This window comes from Chanos chanos, chromosome 16 (genome assembly GCF_902362185.1).
Source record: "Chanos chanos chromosome 16, fChaCha1.1, whole genome shotgun sequence".
Lineage (NCBI taxonomy): Eukaryota > Metazoa > Chordata > Actinopteri > Gonorynchiformes > Chanidae > Chanos > Chanos chanos.
In genome coordinates, this window is record NC_044510.1 from 12,869,958 (window position 1) to 12,887,216 (window position 17,259).

The 17,259-nt window shown below is 43.4% G+C and overlaps 1 protein-coding gene across 1 annotated transcript; it reads right to left on the bottom strand.

Moving 5' to 3' along the window:
• Nucleotides 1–1,365: 1,365 nt before the first annotated feature.
• LOC115829908 (putative bifunctional UDP-N-acetylglucosamine transferase and deubiquitinase ALG13) lies at nt 1,366–13,950 on the bottom strand. Its single transcript, XM_075353629.1, is given in 25 exon segments — nt 1,366–1,631; nt 1,881–2,067; nt 2,747–2,787; nt 2,890–3,009; nt 3,259–3,436; nt 4,280–4,351; nt 4,840–4,903; nt 6,025–6,197; nt 6,446–6,448; nt 6,591–6,738; nt 6,860–6,961; nt 7,941–8,214; nt 9,047–9,162; nt 9,493–9,593; nt 10,136–10,200; nt 10,719–10,827; nt 11,007–11,076; nt 11,426–11,588; nt 11,909–11,990; nt 12,383–12,455; nt 13,032–13,078; nt 13,193–13,243; nt 13,349–13,432; nt 13,757–13,897; nt 13,900–13,950. Coding segments are annotated over 25 exon segments (2,781 nt in total).
• Nucleotides 13,951–17,259: the final 3,309 nt, after the last annotated feature.

Consider the following 17,259-nt stretch of genomic DNA (forward strand, 5'->3'; position numbering starts at 1 on the left):
AAAAATAAAAATAAAGAGCGGCTCCACTTTGCTTTTGTCTGTAGTTTCCAGGCTAACAAGCATTAGCTTTGAATGGTCTGCAGATGACTGTCATATTTGAGCTTGTGGAGGAGACCCACATTAACCATGATTAATTAACTAATTAACTACAATGAATTTTAACAAGCCTCGGGTCAGTGGAGTTTTTTTAAGCGTCAACATTTTCATTAAAGTAATTTAGAGTAATAGTATTTCAGTGAAACACAAATAGTTTAAATTAGCTATATGCAAGTCTGTCAACAGACTTAGAGTTTGTAACTTGAGGTTAAATTAAGTCTGTTGACAGTCTTACATGTAGCTAATTTAAACTTTGTGTCTCACTGAAGTGTTATTACTCTAAATTACTTTAATGAAAATGTTGATGCACACAAGGAAAATATATATTCCTCGTAAATGTAAATCTAATCAGTAAATGTGCTCTTTTTAAAGGTAATGCTTAAGATTCATTTTGGTTGTTATGGAAACCATGAAGAGAGAGTGCAATAACATTTCCGAACTGAAACCCTGACAAGGGTCAAAAGTGCATTTGTGGTTTGACTACTGCTGTGCATTAAAAGACCTTTAAGTATTTCTGTCTGTGAGTGTGTTTTGGTTCATTTGTACTAAAGAGGGGGAAAGATTAAAGAAACAGCTGCATTCTGTCAAAGGCATGATGACATTCTTCCATGTAGGATGTGTGTACATAGGCATCTTTAACTGATTTCTCACACATCAAGCGAGTGTTGAGATGGTGATTAATAACCAATGAGGAACAGCAGATGGCTCTGTGGGGATTTACCCGATTCACACTACCAGCTGTGGTTTGGCAACCCGAACGAAAGTGGAAATTTCCATAGAGCTTACGCCATGACCGGTCCAATGGGTCCCACATGCGTGTTTTCTGCAGGCATGCTTACCTGGTTTACTGAATAGCACCACATGCACCACTGTCCATGGTGCTGAACACACTGAGCAAGGAAAGAGGCAAAGTGTCGCTGTCCGTGGTCCTGACCAGCGACGAGACGAAAGACGCGCTGCAAACGGTTTGTTTTCAATCAACTGTCCCGTCATAGAAAAACTCATCAAGTTTCACTTAAATGAACATGTGAAGAAACAGGTCACATTTTTTCTTTTTTTTTTACATAACATAATTCTTTATTAAGGCCATGAAACCTTCATGAAAACATGTAAACTTCAAAATCTCTGCGACAAAGAGTGAACATGTCTTAAAACAAAGGAAATGGAACTGCAAAATGAAATTTGGGCTGGGGGGGGTCAAGGTGAGGCATCAGTGTGTGAGGACTGAGGAGGGATCCTGCCCCTCCCTTTTCTTCTGGACCTACGGAGTTACATATTTTGGGACACAAAGTGGGCGGGGTGAGAAGGGGCTGTGACGTAACTGATTGGATAGGAGGGGCTGGGACAGAACGTGTGTGGGCGGGGCTGGGCGGAACCGGGGGTCCAGGGAGTGAGGTAGTGATAGGTGGTGGATAACACAGGCAGGTAGGGCTCGTACGTGGGGTGGACCTGGCTGCACTGATCCTGTACGAGGGGATAGAAAACGGCGCCGGAGGGGCCTGTCGTCGGGGGATGCTCCACGGTCAAGGGGGTGCCTGAGGAATAGAGGGAGGTGAGAGTGAGGGAGAAAAAAAGGAGGGAGAAAAAGAGAGAGAACAGAAAATGTGGGTAGGTGCTTAACTTGAGACCAAGTCGTAGTACCAGCAGTAGTGCTAGTAGGGACAGACATATTGAAACAGAAACAGACATTAAAAAAAGAAAAGGCGACTGAGCGACTGGCTCTAGGCTGAAAGGCCAGGGTGCGAGAGTTTGGAGAGTGACAGGGACAGGGGTTGGGGGCTGACCGTTGGGAGGGATGATTTCTCCCTGGGCATGTCCCGCCGCCCGCGCCGGCTCCGGGTAGCTCTGGGGCACGGTGTGGTCCTGGGTGGACGGACCAGTGGGGAAAGACTGGTACTGCCCGTCGACACAGGGCTGCTGGTACGGCTGCTGCATGTGCACCAGAGAGTGCCAGTAAGTCTGCTGGTAACACTAACACACAGAGAGAGAGAGGGAGACAGAGCCAGTAAGTCTGCTGGTAACACTAACACACAGACACAGAGAGAGAGAGTCTGCTGGTAACACTAACACACACACACACAGAATGCCAATAGGTCTGCTGGTAACACTAACACACAGAGAGAGAGAGAGAGAGAGAGAGAGCGAGCGAGCGCCAGTGAGTCTGCTGGTAGCACCAACACAGAGAGAGAGAGCCAGTGAGTCTGCTGGTAACACACACACCCAGAGGGGACAAGAGTTTCAGTACTAAAGAAGGAAATTCAATCCCTCACCATAAATGAGACAGTGTTCAATAGTGAACACAATGTTAGCGCTCGTCTGCTTCCTTTTGTTCTTTCACTGATTGCTGTTTTGATTACGCTTTGCGTTTCACGAAAATTCAGCAATTACAACAAAACTCTTTTTCTGGTAAAATTGTGTAGTGGGCGTGTGTGTGTCCTGTTTACTCTATACTGATGAATCCCAGTGTGAAGTGAATGGCTGCAGCGGGACCAGATTCAAGCAGTAGTTATACACATGCAGACTGGATTAGTCCTTAAGGTTTGTGGACACGGACACATTCTGTCTTTGGTACAAGGCCCCGTCAGTCCACAATGCAAAGCGTATATGGCTTGATTTTCCATTGCATGTTAAGCGTTTCAGTGCCACTTACCTGTACTCCTAAATTGAAATAATACTGAAGAACTTTGAAATCTGGTGGGGAGTAGAGGGGAAAAGAGAGAGATTTTACCCTGACCACAGATGCCAAGTAACACATTCAGTTTTCCAATGAGAATCAAAAGGGGCTCTGCTGACCTCTAGGAAGGTCGTTGCCGTTGGGGTCGTAAGAGTAAGGGGGTGGGGGAGCCAGACTGACCTGTTCCCCCAACTCATTCACAAACCACGGACACCCTCCTGGAAACTGCATAGACAACACTGCACTCGCGCGCACGCACGCACACACACACACACACACAGACAGACAGACAGACAAACAGACAGACAGACAGACACGCACACACACAGACAGAGGGCCAGGGGGAGAGAGAGAGAGAGAGAGAGTGTACACCTCATTATTCCACAGTCAACCTTTAACAGGCATTTAACATTTAAACATTCAGTGTTGCTTATGAAAGTAAAATCCAGTCTATTGAGAACTTCTGTCGGTTGCATTTGGGTTTGTACCTGGTCTGCCCAGCGCATGAGGGGGCGGGGGCTGCCCTGGGGTTAGGATGGGAGTGGACTGTGGAGTGGGAGGAGTCTGGGAGCTCCCGGAGGAGGGAGAGGAGTTAGACGTGAAGATAGCCGCTGGGGCGGAGTTGACCACCTGAGATGAGGAGATGACAGATGACTTGACCACCACCTGGAAAACACAGATGGGAAAGGTGGAAACCAGTCAGAGAGAAAAACACAGATGGGAAAGGTGGAAACCAGTTAGAGTGAAAGTGGAGATCAGTCAGACTGGGGGGGAAGAGGAGAAAAGTGAAAACCAGTTAAGACAGCAGCTGCAGCACTGCCGGACCTCTGACTCTCACTGGGATCAGCGCCACTGAACACACTCTCTAATCTCCCAATTCAGTTGTACCGTGGAGACCCACACCATCAGTGCCACTAGTCCACACAGCCCCGAGTCCTGGGTACAGATGGTCCAGTGGTTTTCTCTCATAAAACCAGAACTGACTGAGTATTAGCATAATGTGCTCATGTCTGTGGACAGAGGTGGGTGATCTGTATGGCTGTGTAATGTAGTATTGTATGATATGTGCAGAGAGAGTCTGGGAAAGGCTTCAGACTCTTTACAGTTTGCTTGACCAGAGAGCGGTGTGAATCCCAACATGAAAGAAACCGTGCACAAACAGCAGAAACGCGACAAAATCTGAAAAACCTTTCGCAAAAATAAACAAAAAACACGATACAAAGTACAAAAGTACCATAAAACAAACAGTTTCATCCAGTAGAGATAACTGAAAGCTTTATCAGTTTTGAAATAAAAATATTAGGCTGAGAAAGTCAAAAACATTCCCAACAGTGTAAGGAAAATATATGATGTCAAGTGTTTCTAAAAAGAAACAAAACAAAAAACAAACAAACAAAAAATCAAGAAGACTAAATAAAATACTTGAGGTAGCAGTGTGCTACGTATGTGTGCGAGTGAGTGAGGAAATGTGGAAGAGGAAAAACTGGTGGAGGGCTAGAGAAGACTTGCCTGCTGGGAGTAACTATAGGTGGCTACGCCCTCTTGTGGCGATCCGGAGCGAGAGCCGCCCTCCTGAATAGTCTGCAAAACAAAACCGAAAACCAAAAAAAAACAGCTCCAGTGTCAACGCTCGGCAATCCCGCATTTTGCTTCATTATGTCGGTCTCACAACGCCCAAGTACACACACTGCAGAGCACTGATCCTCATTCAGTAATTCATTTCAACTGCAGGCGAGGTCAGGCAAAACCCAACTGACTAAAATGTGTAAGCTGAATTGAAAACAGGAAAGGGGCATCAAACACATCCTGTAGACGGGCGTTTTCCCAAATCCTGCTCCCAGAGGCTCACGGTAACCCACACTGTTAGGCCTCCCTGGTTGCCCTGGCTTAACAGGCTCAGCCATATAAACGCTCTAATGATCAGCTGACGACTCGGATAAGGTGCGGGACGGCAGGGAGATACAGGTGGGCCTCTACGAGCAGGACTGGGCGCCGCTGTGGACTGACTGTTAAAGAGACATTTTAAAATCAGCATCATGTGACAAAAACCAGGAGACAGATGGAGGTACCAGGTTGGCCAAGGACTCTGTCGCTGTATACATGGCCGGAGTCTGGAATCCTGTGTCTGGAGAGAGAGAGAGAGAGAGAGAGAGAGAGAGAGAGAGAGAGAGAGAGAGAGAGAGAGAGAGAGAGAGAGAGAGAGAGAGAGAGAGAGAGAGAGCGAGCGAGAAAGAGAGAGAGAGAACTGAGTTTGAAGCTGATTTTTTTTTTTTTTTTAAATGATTCGTCTGACAGTTTCACCAACAAGAAACTATTCATCTGACAGTTTCAACATTCATTTGACAAGACTCAACACTACACAACACTCAAAGCCAACAAGGGTTTGTCTTTTTTTTTTTTAATTTTTTGATTTCTGCCTGCTGGCTGTGGCCTGTGTTCTAAAATCAAACGAACTCTTTTGCTACAGAGGGTCTGCTGTTCCATTGTGCCGCCATGATTAACATTGTGATACAATTACAAACCACTGAATCCAAAACGGTGCATACGCCCCGGTGTGTTTTCCAGGCTTGTTCTCCATCTCTCCCACTGCACTGGCCACTTTAGATCCCTGCTCTAAGACACCTGATCCTACTCACCGGCTAATTACCAAGCCCCTGATGACTGGAACCAGGTGTGTTACGGCAGGGAGAGACCCAAGATGTGTTACAGCTGTTAAGAGCAGCACAGAGAAACACTACAGTAGACAGCACACATGGGCCGTAACTGAAGTCTTGGTCTATTTGGGGCTCAGTCGTAGGGGGAGATTCTGCCTCTGGGGAGGGGAATGGGGGATATGCGTACAATCTGCAGGTCGACTTTTTTTTTCTTCCTGATTCGTGTGTTCGCAAAAAAAAAAAAAAAAAAAAAAAAAAAAAAAAATCAGCCTTACAAAAGCATTGGATTTAACCACCCTAAAGACATCCTCTGTAGCGAGAAATTTTGGGGTTTTTTTTGTTTGTTTGTTCTGTTTTTTTCTCCTTGCTTGAGTTGGGAGAAGAGAAATGGTAAGGACTTCAATTAGAATTGTCTATGGTGGCTTTGGATATCCAACAAAAGCCAACAAATGAATACAACGTTCTTTCAAAGCAAATTATTGGTTTAGGGCTCTGAGGTGAGTGAGTGAAGTTTATTTGTCTGGCGCTTTTCACAGACATAAGTCACGATGTGCTTTACAAGAGAGACGGAACACATGAAGTGACGACCCAGGTCATAGGTCATCTATGACTGACACAGGCACGTTACCCTGGTCTCCTCCGGCACTCCTGTCGTCAGGGTCCTCCTCTGATGAGGTCAGGGGCTGTTTGCCAGACGGGGGGATGGGACTGGGTCCTCTGGACACCCAGTAAGTAGTGGCTCCTGAGACTATAGGGTTAGTGACGGTCTGTCCCTGCAGACAAATCAACACATCACACACACACACACACTTAATGACTGTGTGTCCACACCTTCAGAGCCTAGCTAACAACACACATTTAAAGGATTTGATCTTAAGAATATATATATATATATATATATATATATATATATATATATATATACACACACACACACACACACACACACACACCTCTGACTGATTTACTGAATAGCTCATTTACACTCACACAGTGTATTTTTTATATTGTAGAGTTTTACTTGCTCCGTGTCAAGTTATACTTTCATATTAAGACATACTTTATGTATGTGTATGCATGTGTGTGTGTTTCTATATGTCATGAGAGAAAGCGTTTTCTGTCGTCAGGACCAGTTCTAAGGGCAGTGGAGGTGATGTAGCGCTCACAGGCAGAGAGGGGAAGGTGTTTTCGTCTGTCTCCTCAATCTCGTAGAAGGTGATGGTGCCTTCCATATCCTGGGTCTCCTCTCCAGGCTCCGGCACAAAGCTGAACTGGCACTCCTTATTTACTGAGTGCATCTGACGTCTGCTCCTGCTACACACACGCAGACAGGCACGCACACATATATACAACGACACACACACACACACACACACACACACTGGATACAGCCACCTGTTGACTGAGTGAGACTGTAAATAGATAGTCATCTTACCGCGATCTGAATGAGTAGTTGTCAAAGCTCTGGTAACAACGTTTGGGATAGTAGGCCACCTCTGGCCCAATCAGATGATGCCTGTTCAGAAAACGAGCCGAGCTTCCAACCAGATCCCAGAGGAGAGAAAAAAAAAAAAAAAAAGCAGAGACACGGAGACAAAACAAAAACAAAAGAGAACCCTTTTTAAACACACTCTGGATAGTGCTGATGCACTATTTTGTTTGTCTGTATACCGTTATTCACTATCAGTTGAGTAAATCAAGCGTTACTGAACCACAGGGTAGCAAACACCTTGAGTGAGACAATGGATGGACTGTATGCGTGTGAAACTGCTGTAATTATAGATCAACGTTTCCCAATCTTATTGCCCAAAGACCTACACATCTTGTGTCTCTCCCTGCTCTGCTACACCTGATTCAGCTGATTAGGGGTTAGATCATCAGCTGATGAGTTGATTCAGGTGAGACAAAGCCAGGAGAGATCCAACAGGTGAAGGGCTGGGACATGGGCTGTGTCCGAAATGGCATACTAGTGTACTGCATACTGCGTACTGGCCCAGTATACACTGTGTACTGCACACTACTCCACATGCTAGTATGCAGTATGGTACGCAATTATGAGAACTTTCGTGTAGCGTACTACACGTTTGCTATGGGTTGGGCTATCTGTTCTGTTAAAATCGAACAACACACGGCTACAACAAATATCTATCAAAAGTAGCCCTGTAAGAAAGCATATGAAGACTTATTACACCAAAATATGCAACTGATACATTTATATTCGAAACTGCAGCTACAGTTGAAGTTGAAGCCACTTCTGTCACTGTCCGCCATGTTTTTTAAATTTTGACAGTTGGAAATCACCGCGCTGTTTCATGGGATGCAGTACCCGATGAAGTGAGCTCCGGTTGTATACTGCAAATTTTCGCCAGAGTAGTACATCATCCGGGTAACTGTCGTATACTGCAAAATTTTTATTCTTCACGTACTGCATACTACTTGCTACTTTTACGTCAGAGTCAGTATGCGAGTAGTATGTAGTACGCCATTTCGGACACAGCCATGGAGAGAGGTAAGGCTCTGACCTGGGCGGGCCGTAGCCACGCGGCGGCCTGGGCGTGGAGTGAGGCCTGTAATGCTCGTAAGGCACGCCCCCGGGGGCCGCGGCCGGGTTGTGGACGCCCACGGGGGGTGGGCGGACCGGCGGTATGGGGCCGGGGGCGGAGCCGGGGCCCGGTCCGGGCTGAAGGCGGGGGGGCAGACCCCCCTGGGGTCGACCGTACGACATGGCCATCAGCACCTCTTTCCCCCGAGGCCTCTTAAAGAAACGCCGCCGGCCGCGCAGCTCCGAATCTGTCGGCAGAGAGAGGACAAGGCAGAGCAGGTTCACGGTCAGGTTTATAAAAGGGATGACGCTCTGAATCCCTGACTTCTCAGTGAACTCATATTGTAATGAGAAAAATCCGTTTTAAAAGCACGGAGGTAAAGAAAAAAATGAAAGCAATTATGTCAGTTCAGTACAACTGAAATACTGCTGAAGAGAAACCAACCGCGTTACTGGCTACTCAAGCCTGAGTCAATGATTGAACACAATACATTCTAATATGAACAATAGCGACCATGGGTATTTCTCTCCTATGTTAAAATCAACGTTCTCTCCCAAAACGTTGAGGGATATTTGTTTGGTCATAAGGTTAGAACTCATTGCATTTAACTAAGATACTACTCTATTACGAAACCAAATAATCTACTCTACCCCACCCCATTCAAATACAGCAGCGTTTTTTTTTTTTTCCATTATTTCACATTAAGACCTTCTTCCACACCAGGGGCTCTTTAGTATCCTCTACTCAACAGTTTGGTCATTAAAGGAAGGCTTGGCCAACCAGGACACAAGCAAAGTCCCTGACTGGTTTTTGACAGTACTGGCCTAGCTTAGTGATACTGAGAGAGGAGGAGAGGAGAATGGAAAGGAGGTGTGAGAGAGAAGAGGAAGATGCAGATGAGTGAAAGAGAAGACGAAGACCGAGAGGAGCAGTGAGAGAGGAGACAAAGACAGAAAGGAGGAGTGAGAGAGGAGAAAAGAGGGAGACAAAGTGGAGCAGTGAGAGGAGGAGAGGAAGACAGAGAAGAGCAGCGAGAGAGGACGAGGAGGAGATGGAGAGGAGGAGGAGGACAGACTGACCCAGCTCTCCGTGGTACTGCTCCGGGCGGCTGTAGGCTGCTCCCTTCCGGTTGGGTGTGATGTTCCATGCAGGGACAGGATTCACTGGCTTCAGATTAGTCAGAGACACCAGATGTCTGCAACAAGACACACATCCTGTGAGTGTGTGTGTGTGTGAGAGTGTGTGTGTGTGTGAATGTGTGTGTGTGTGTGAATGTGTGTGTGTGTGTGTGTGTGAGTGTGAGAGAGACCTGTGAGAACCGTATCATATCCAGTTTGGGAATAAGTGGACAGAATGAGTCAAACGATAACCCATATAAATCATAATAAAGAACCATGACGTGATTACTGTAAAAGACTCACTGCAGGTCCTCATTCAGCCCATACTTATTTACACTTAACACAGTAAGAGCAAGGCCACGGCAACAGCGAAGTGGTGTGTGTGTGTGTGTGTAAACATGACTCACTTCTCTCCCAGCTCCTCTATGAACACAGTGACAGCACTGGTGTGTGTGCCGACCTCCTGGATAAAGGCGTTATAATACTTCCCCTTGGGGTCCAAACGCACCTAGGCAAACAAACAAACAAACAAAACAAACTCATCCAATGACTGACCACACACTCTATGTCCCTGTGATGCACACCACTGACACACACCAGCTGGTGATTTCCCGTTTAGGCAGATATTAGTGAAAAACCTGTATGTCTTTTGATTGGCTGCAGCGGGTGTTAGGTGATGTCTGCATAAAATGTCTGAGTCTGTTCTTTCAGCTCCTCTTGCGTTTTTTTTTTTTATTCATTCACATTAGTATAGAAACATGTAAACACTGCTGTCTGGTGCAGAGTCAAGACAAGTTTGGACTGATATGGTCATCCAAGTTTGTTCAGAGAAGTGCGTTCCCCACACAACAAAACTTACATGTAAAATTGTCTTAATACATCAGTGAAAACGTCCAGTAACAAAAGGATAGACTGGTGACATTGAGTTTTGTGAGTTATTTCTCTAAAGAAAAAGAAATAATTCAAAAGAAAAGTACTCTCTTAACTTCGCTCTTAGACCAGGAGACAGAACAAGAGCAGCTTTTTGTTTTTGCTGTTTGCTCTCAGTACCTGACACTTGTCTCCTAGAAAATACTGTCTACCCCCAAACACCATGTAATCAGTCTTCTGCATTTCTGTGAACAAATAAGCAAGAGAGAGAGAGAGACACACACACACACATACACACACAAAGGCATTTGGACAGTACAGGTAAAAACTGATTTCTTTTCATTATACAAACTCAGTGTTTTGTATCAGACAGCATCTGTGTTATTCTACAACTACAAAGAAGCAGCAGGGAAAAAAAGGTATTTAGCAAATCTCATTCAGTCTGAAGTTCACACAGAAGTCCGGGTAAAACTAATCTTTTGGCAAATTTGTGACACATAATAGAGAGACTGTGTATCCAGAGTAAGAATGGTGTGTTCACCATGAGGAAATGTTTGGGGGGGGGGGGGGTTTGGGGGGGTGCAGAACAGAAAGATGAGTTGTAATAAAGCACACTTTGCAAAATATCCTTAAAAAAAATAATGGCAATAAACAGAGCAATTTATACCATAGAAGTATCACGGGCTGAGAGAGAGAAAGAGAAAGACAGAGAGAGAGAGAGAGAGAGAGAGAAAGAAAGAGAGAGAGAGAGAGGTCATCGTACCCTTGCGACTGTCATGCCACACGTCAAAGTCGACGTTGCGGTAAACCTCCGGATCCAGTGCCTTCAGGGCCTTGTAGGGGAGAGTGAGTTTAGCGGGGCCATCCAGAACCTGGACCAAACGAAACGGAGCGAAGGTCAAAGGGTCACGTCTCAACCCAACAGGTCGTGGAGAACACGAATCAGCAAAAGCAGAATGGAGGAAATATTTTTATTTCTCTTCTTTTTTTTGGGGGGGGGGGGGCAGCAGAAGGCAGGGACTCAAAGAAAGAAGAAAAAAAAAAAAGTCACCTTTGGTTCCTCATGGTTGAGTCTGACTTTGTCTTCTGAGAGAACAGAACCACCTATCTCCCATTCCTCCCTGCAGACAGAACCAGTCATCAACAGCTACAGCGAAAAAAAAAAAAACCCATCCAGATTCACTGAGATTTTAAATAAAACCCTGAGGGTAAAAAAAAAAAAAAGCAACTGAGGAGATGGAAGGTCCCTGTGATAGTCACTACAAGGCTAAGATTCACAGAGCAGTGACAATAACGAAGGAATAAAAAAAAACAAAAGAAAAGAAACAAGCGCAAGTGCCTCCGAGAAGGGAAAGAACGACAGTCTCGCTGTGATGTATGGATGTGGAAGTTGACACACGTTTTTAAGCCCAAATGTTAGGTGCCTCTTTTTTTTTTTTTGGCGAGCGCATTATGATTAACGACACCGACCTGTGACCCCGGTCGTCGGGGGTGTCGTAGCCGGCTTCTTCGCTGCACACCGACATGCTGTTCCTGCATCGACGCCCCCCACCTCGGAACATCTCCAGAGACACCTGCAACTCCTCCTCCTCAATGCCAAAGACCCGAGTGTACAGGAGCTCATAGAGCAAGGCTGGAGAGAGAGAGAGAGAGAGAGAGAGAGAGAGAGAACACAAAACAAATGTCTGAGTCACAAAGGTTTGCACTTCAAGAAGTTCATGCTTCAAAAGCAAAAAATAAAAACAAAAACAGCAAACAAACAAACAAAACAGGTAAGAAAAGTGGAAGTTTACGGCAATAAAAATCTAACAAACACTTCAAAAGTAAACAGTGGTTTGACAATATAAATGTTTTTCATTGACACACACAAAAACTTAAGCTAGCATCTAATTATTTCTAACTCTGTAAACTGGGATTTAAAATTTGTTGAGCAAACCGTTGAGTGAGACTCACACTGGCACATGGCAGCGTCTGCTGGATAACTCCTCGGGTAGACGAGGTCGTAATGTCCATTGTTTGAGCAACCCAGCAATATCTGAAATGAAAAGTCTAGCTTTTTTCCCCCTCCTATTTACACAACTGATAAAAGATAATCAATCACAGGGAAAATGTGCGAAGTCAGGACGCAATCCCCTGAACACCTGCCGCGTTCTTTCCTCCCAAACAAGAAAAAAAAAACATGATTTAACGACAATAATAATAACAACCACCACTCAAAAATTACAGATCTGTCAGCATCGTCATAGTGAAAGCTGGTCTCCTTTATGGCCGCACCCAAAATGCAACACACTGCAAGCAAAGTTCTAAACAAAGTCACGGTTAGAGACGTCATGCAGGTGTCTCTAAACCTCGTGTAGCTCACAGCGAGTGCACGTGAAAGCCCGGGCTGGAATCTTTAAAAGACATCACACCTGTGACTCCGCTCACCTTGGGCAGACTGTCTTCCTCTGTTATCTCAGTCGGCGGTTTCCCTGGAGACCGGTAAATAACGAAGCACCGCCTATGGCCAATGGCAGAGCGTCAGCATCGCAAAATCAAAAACTTTATTTGTAATTACGATGCATTTTTTTTTATCGCTCAAGTTCAGCTGTGTAGTGCCGGCACACTGGTACCATTACGTGATGGCCTGATCTAAATTTGAGTAAGAAGCCCTGTTTAATTTATTAAGCTTCATTTAGCCTACAATCTGCCAGCTGTGTTCAAGCTCGTTGTTTATTTCTCACTACGGGAATTTTCTGAAAGGTACTAATGCCTCAGCTATCAGACCAAACTTCACAGGAGTGTAAAATGGCCGTTAAAAAAAAATTATTATGCTGGCTGAGAATGCTTTACAGTCTCTTCTTCGCGCGCATATATCTGAAAATATGATTTGAAAGAATCTTTTACAGTGGAGAGTGGCATACATCCACCGCGTCACTGTTTGTGCCGCATCGAACTGAAAATGCTGCAAACTTCAATCACGGAATTTTTTATTTCGTAAGTCGCAGAGAAATGTCATATGTAAAGTAGCCATTTCAGTAAAGACTAAAAAGAATTCAATTTACAGTTAAACAAACAAATAAATATGCACACCCACCTGTACAGCAAAGACAACGCTTTTATCGCCACTTGTCCAGCAGTTTCCTGTTAAGTTATAAAGTCTGTTATGGTCCTATAACACAATAAGCCAGCAACAAACAAACAAACAAAAAAGAATACAAATAAAAACACATTCACACGCAATATGTGTAAAGGTACCTGTGGATCTTCCAAGCGTTCCAAATATTTCTCAAAAGACCCTTCAACAAACTGAAGAAAACAACACCAACGTAATATTTTAGTAACTGGAACTTCATTAAAGACAATGACATGTGAAAGATATGATGTACGACACAAGGGAAAAAAATTACTCACAGGCTCGAAGTTGCATCTATTTGCCCTCATAAAGTTGACGCAGTCTTTTCTTATTTTTAGGTGATAGTTCTGTGAGTAATAAAGCTAACAAAAGTGGAAATGAAATTTGTTAAGTTACGTAATGATGTAGACAAAGAGAGAGAGAGAGAGAGACAGGTTTCAAAAAAGCCGTCTGTGCTGTAACCGACAAGTCCCTTATTTATGGGGAAGATTATTTGAAGCTAGACTCGAATTCGTTACATGCCACGAGTTACCTCGCGCTCGTCTTTAGCCATGCTAAAACTAGCCAGAAATAGGGAAATGTTTGTTTGGACACTTGAGTGGTTACTACCACTACCAAAACAAAGTTCAACAAACTTACGGTGACAACCATATTTTAAAGAAAAGGAAAAAAATGAATAACTATACCTGCTCAGAAACAGCTCGAAATAGACAGGACGCATCTCGAGCCATCATTTTCCGGTAAAGGCCGATGCTGGCCAGATACTCGTCCATGTTCACAAAATACTTTTTCAGGGCTTTCTGCATTGTAAAGTAATTATAAACAAGTTACAATACATATGCAAAGCTTCATAACTCTTCGTGTACACGAAAAAGAACATGAAGGTCGAAAGTTTCCTTTCGAGTTGTGTCAGAAACAGGTGATACAAATGCGCACTGATTATGCACAGAAGCTTCGCCGACAGCTGTCACTCAAACCGTACAGGTTCACCAATTGAATGCATTTTCGCGCGACTCAAATTTTAAAAAATACCGCCACAGAGCGATGTAAAACGACATTTGAAAAAAAAAAAAACTTTTCAACGACACGACCACATTTTACCGGTTTTACGTTGAGTGTTGTAACCCAAGACTGGCTTGTATATTTGCAGATTATTTCCGATACCGTTAAAAAAACAAGTCCAAATAATCTTTACAAGTGGAACAATTAAACCTGTTGTCACTCTGTGCTCTTTTGGCTTTTTTCTACAATCCACAGACGACAGTCGTTCGGTGTATCTCTACAAATTAACGGATAAAGTAAACCTAATTATCATTTTGACAGCGATTAGTTTACATTATTTGTATTATGAATTTCACTGTTATGCTTTTTTATGTTTTTTAAAACAGCCAAACCATATTTAAACACGGTTGTCTGCAGAAATGTGCAGCTCAACTAGTTGAGTTGGCCATGTGAATTTCCTTTCAAGTAAACAGTACAACTGCTCACAACGTTCTGTGGCTCTTTAAAATTGAGTTTTGTCGTGAAATGTTCTACGACTGGTTATTTGATCTAAGTAAATAGTTTGTGGAAGCAATGGCATGTTTGCAATTCACATTTCCCTCCCAAATAAATCCATTCGTCGTTTTAACAATTTCAAATTAAATGCCTAACTGGCTCCCCCTAGTGTATAAAGCAGGCTCTGCGCACTTTATAAACTCTTTGTACACGGAGCATTTTAATAATCTCTTCGTTCTGCCACACATGTGCCCGTTATTGTTGAGAAATCTGAATGTACACGAGATAAACATCAAAGCACGTTTATTTGCTCTGATCTTCGAAGCAGGGTGACTGTGTTGAGGAGAATAACGTCAGTGTCCAAATTGAAATATTACCTCCGATGTACGTATATCAGAGGCCATATGACCAATCCATTTAATCCATAGCAAAAACACACCGACGCTTTTTAAACCTGCTTCGCGGAGGTATTACCTACAGTAGCTCGTTATACACAACTCGGAGCAAAAAAAAAAAAAAAATCAACCTAGGCACACTTCCACTGAAGAGTCTTAACTTTTGACTTCCATTATCCGGCTAACTAAAACATACTGCTTCACAGAACACACCCCTGGAGATCTGACTCAGAGTTTAATTCAGAGGGCCAATTAAGAGCAAGGAGATATAGATAACCTGCAGACACTCTGGCCCCAGAGAACTGTAGCTGTAAACACGCCTTCAGCACATTTCAAACAATAATATCATCAGCTAAAACCGTTTTTGGGGCAATACATAAACTTTACTAAAAATGCAGAAGAAAAAAAAAAGTACAAAAAGGAACATGATCAAGACATTTTATTACATTACTTGAAATGTACGATAAACTGTGCGAGAGGAGAAACAGTTATAATTAAAATATGTTAAAGTTTGTCTAGAGTCGTTTCATTTAGAGTGTTTGCAAACTTTGAACTGCTGGTTTCATGGGACGGTGTGCAGCACACCGTGTGCTTTATACTTCTATAATCATAAAAACAAATGTGGTTCTCCATTTATTTGCGCGCAGGATGTTAGGCTGGCGGCTCTGTTATTGGATCGTAGGTATTTTAGATACGTTCCTTGGAGGGTTTTAGCCAAAGTTGCCGAGAACCGCAACTTGCTAACGGTTTTGATTATTAGCTGGAGATCACTGCGGTGTTCATCTTGGGTACGCAGTCATTTGGTTCTGACTCTTCACAAACACATCTTATTTAGATGATTCACCGGCCCATCTGAGGACTACGGTGGAAATAAAGCTTAGGACTTTGTGTTACTCTTAGTGGGTTTCATGTAAGCACTTCATATTTTGTTATGCCTCAAGTATTGATAGATAAATTAGCGACCAATCAACCTGCCGTTAAGATGTTAATAGTGAAATCGCTGTATGACACCACAGCTCTGTAGTAGTAGCCTATGACAGTGAGAGCCGTTATTTGAAGTAATTAGAACAAAAAAGTAGACTGATCAGAATTAAGCCAGAATACGAACGCTAACTGACAGTTAGCTCAGAAGCCATATAAATTTTAACATCCGTAATAAATGCTAGTAGCCTATATCCTTATTTACTTCTTACGACAAACCAGCGAAGCAGAAACTGACGGTTAGTGAAAACCCCATAGTTCTGCGATCGAGATTCCAGGCACTCGAGCCAAAAATAAAAACGACTTTTCAAAGAGGTCTAAACGACTGATCACCTGCTTACTTTTTACAGGTTACCGCTGAGTGTTAGAACTAATCAGTGCATCGAAGGGGCGGTTCTAGACTTGTCCCGCTGCGGGTTTGGGTACGCGAAAGTGGATTAATTAATTACACTGGTTTGCATAATTCAAACACTAATATGTGCTCCCAGATTATTCATCTGCCATTCGTGAAAACCAACCTAGAGGCGTCATTAAAGATCAAAAATGTTATTCTGAAGGTTTTAACAAAAAACTGTTTGTGTTTTTCTCTCAGATCAACGTTACGCACCAATTTATTAGCCGCGAATAAATTTGTTTTACATAAACATATCAAGGGCTCTGTGTAGTCGGTATGGAGCACGCGTTAATGAATGGCACGTGGTACGAAATCTCATTTGTACACCGTGGTATTTTTCGCAGTCCTTTGAAGTTAAAATAATACTCGAGCAAACTCTAAGGAATAAGTGAATGTAAGACAGAACACATTAACAACATCATATGCGATCAAAAACTCTGTCTTGTGCTTACATTTTATTTGCCTGGGTTTTCAAAGCGCCCCTTGCACTTTTATTTTATAAATTGTCCACAAGGTGGCAGCAAAGCTCATGGCAAGTTTCTAACAAATTAAACTAATGATTCGGGAGACTTTCATTTGTTTAACAGTGTAAAGTATAATTAGGTTATCTATGTCAGGCTACGGCAAAGCATTAAAACACGCGGTTAAATTATTTTTGCACTTTAAAATCTCACATGCGTGATCTCTCCACAAAATAAAAATGCAAAGTCTATCGGTTCAAAGCTGCATTTTATAGGCCTACATAGGGCACGAAAATGTGCACGAGCAGCTACGGTTCACACTCTTCAGTCGCATTAAGCTGTATCTAAATGAAAAGAGGCAAAATCGTAAATATCAGTTTGAAAATGACGTAGCCAGTCAGGGTTCTGCAGTGCTTAACTTCTGAGTTAAGACCTGAACATTCAACAACGGAAGTAGACGG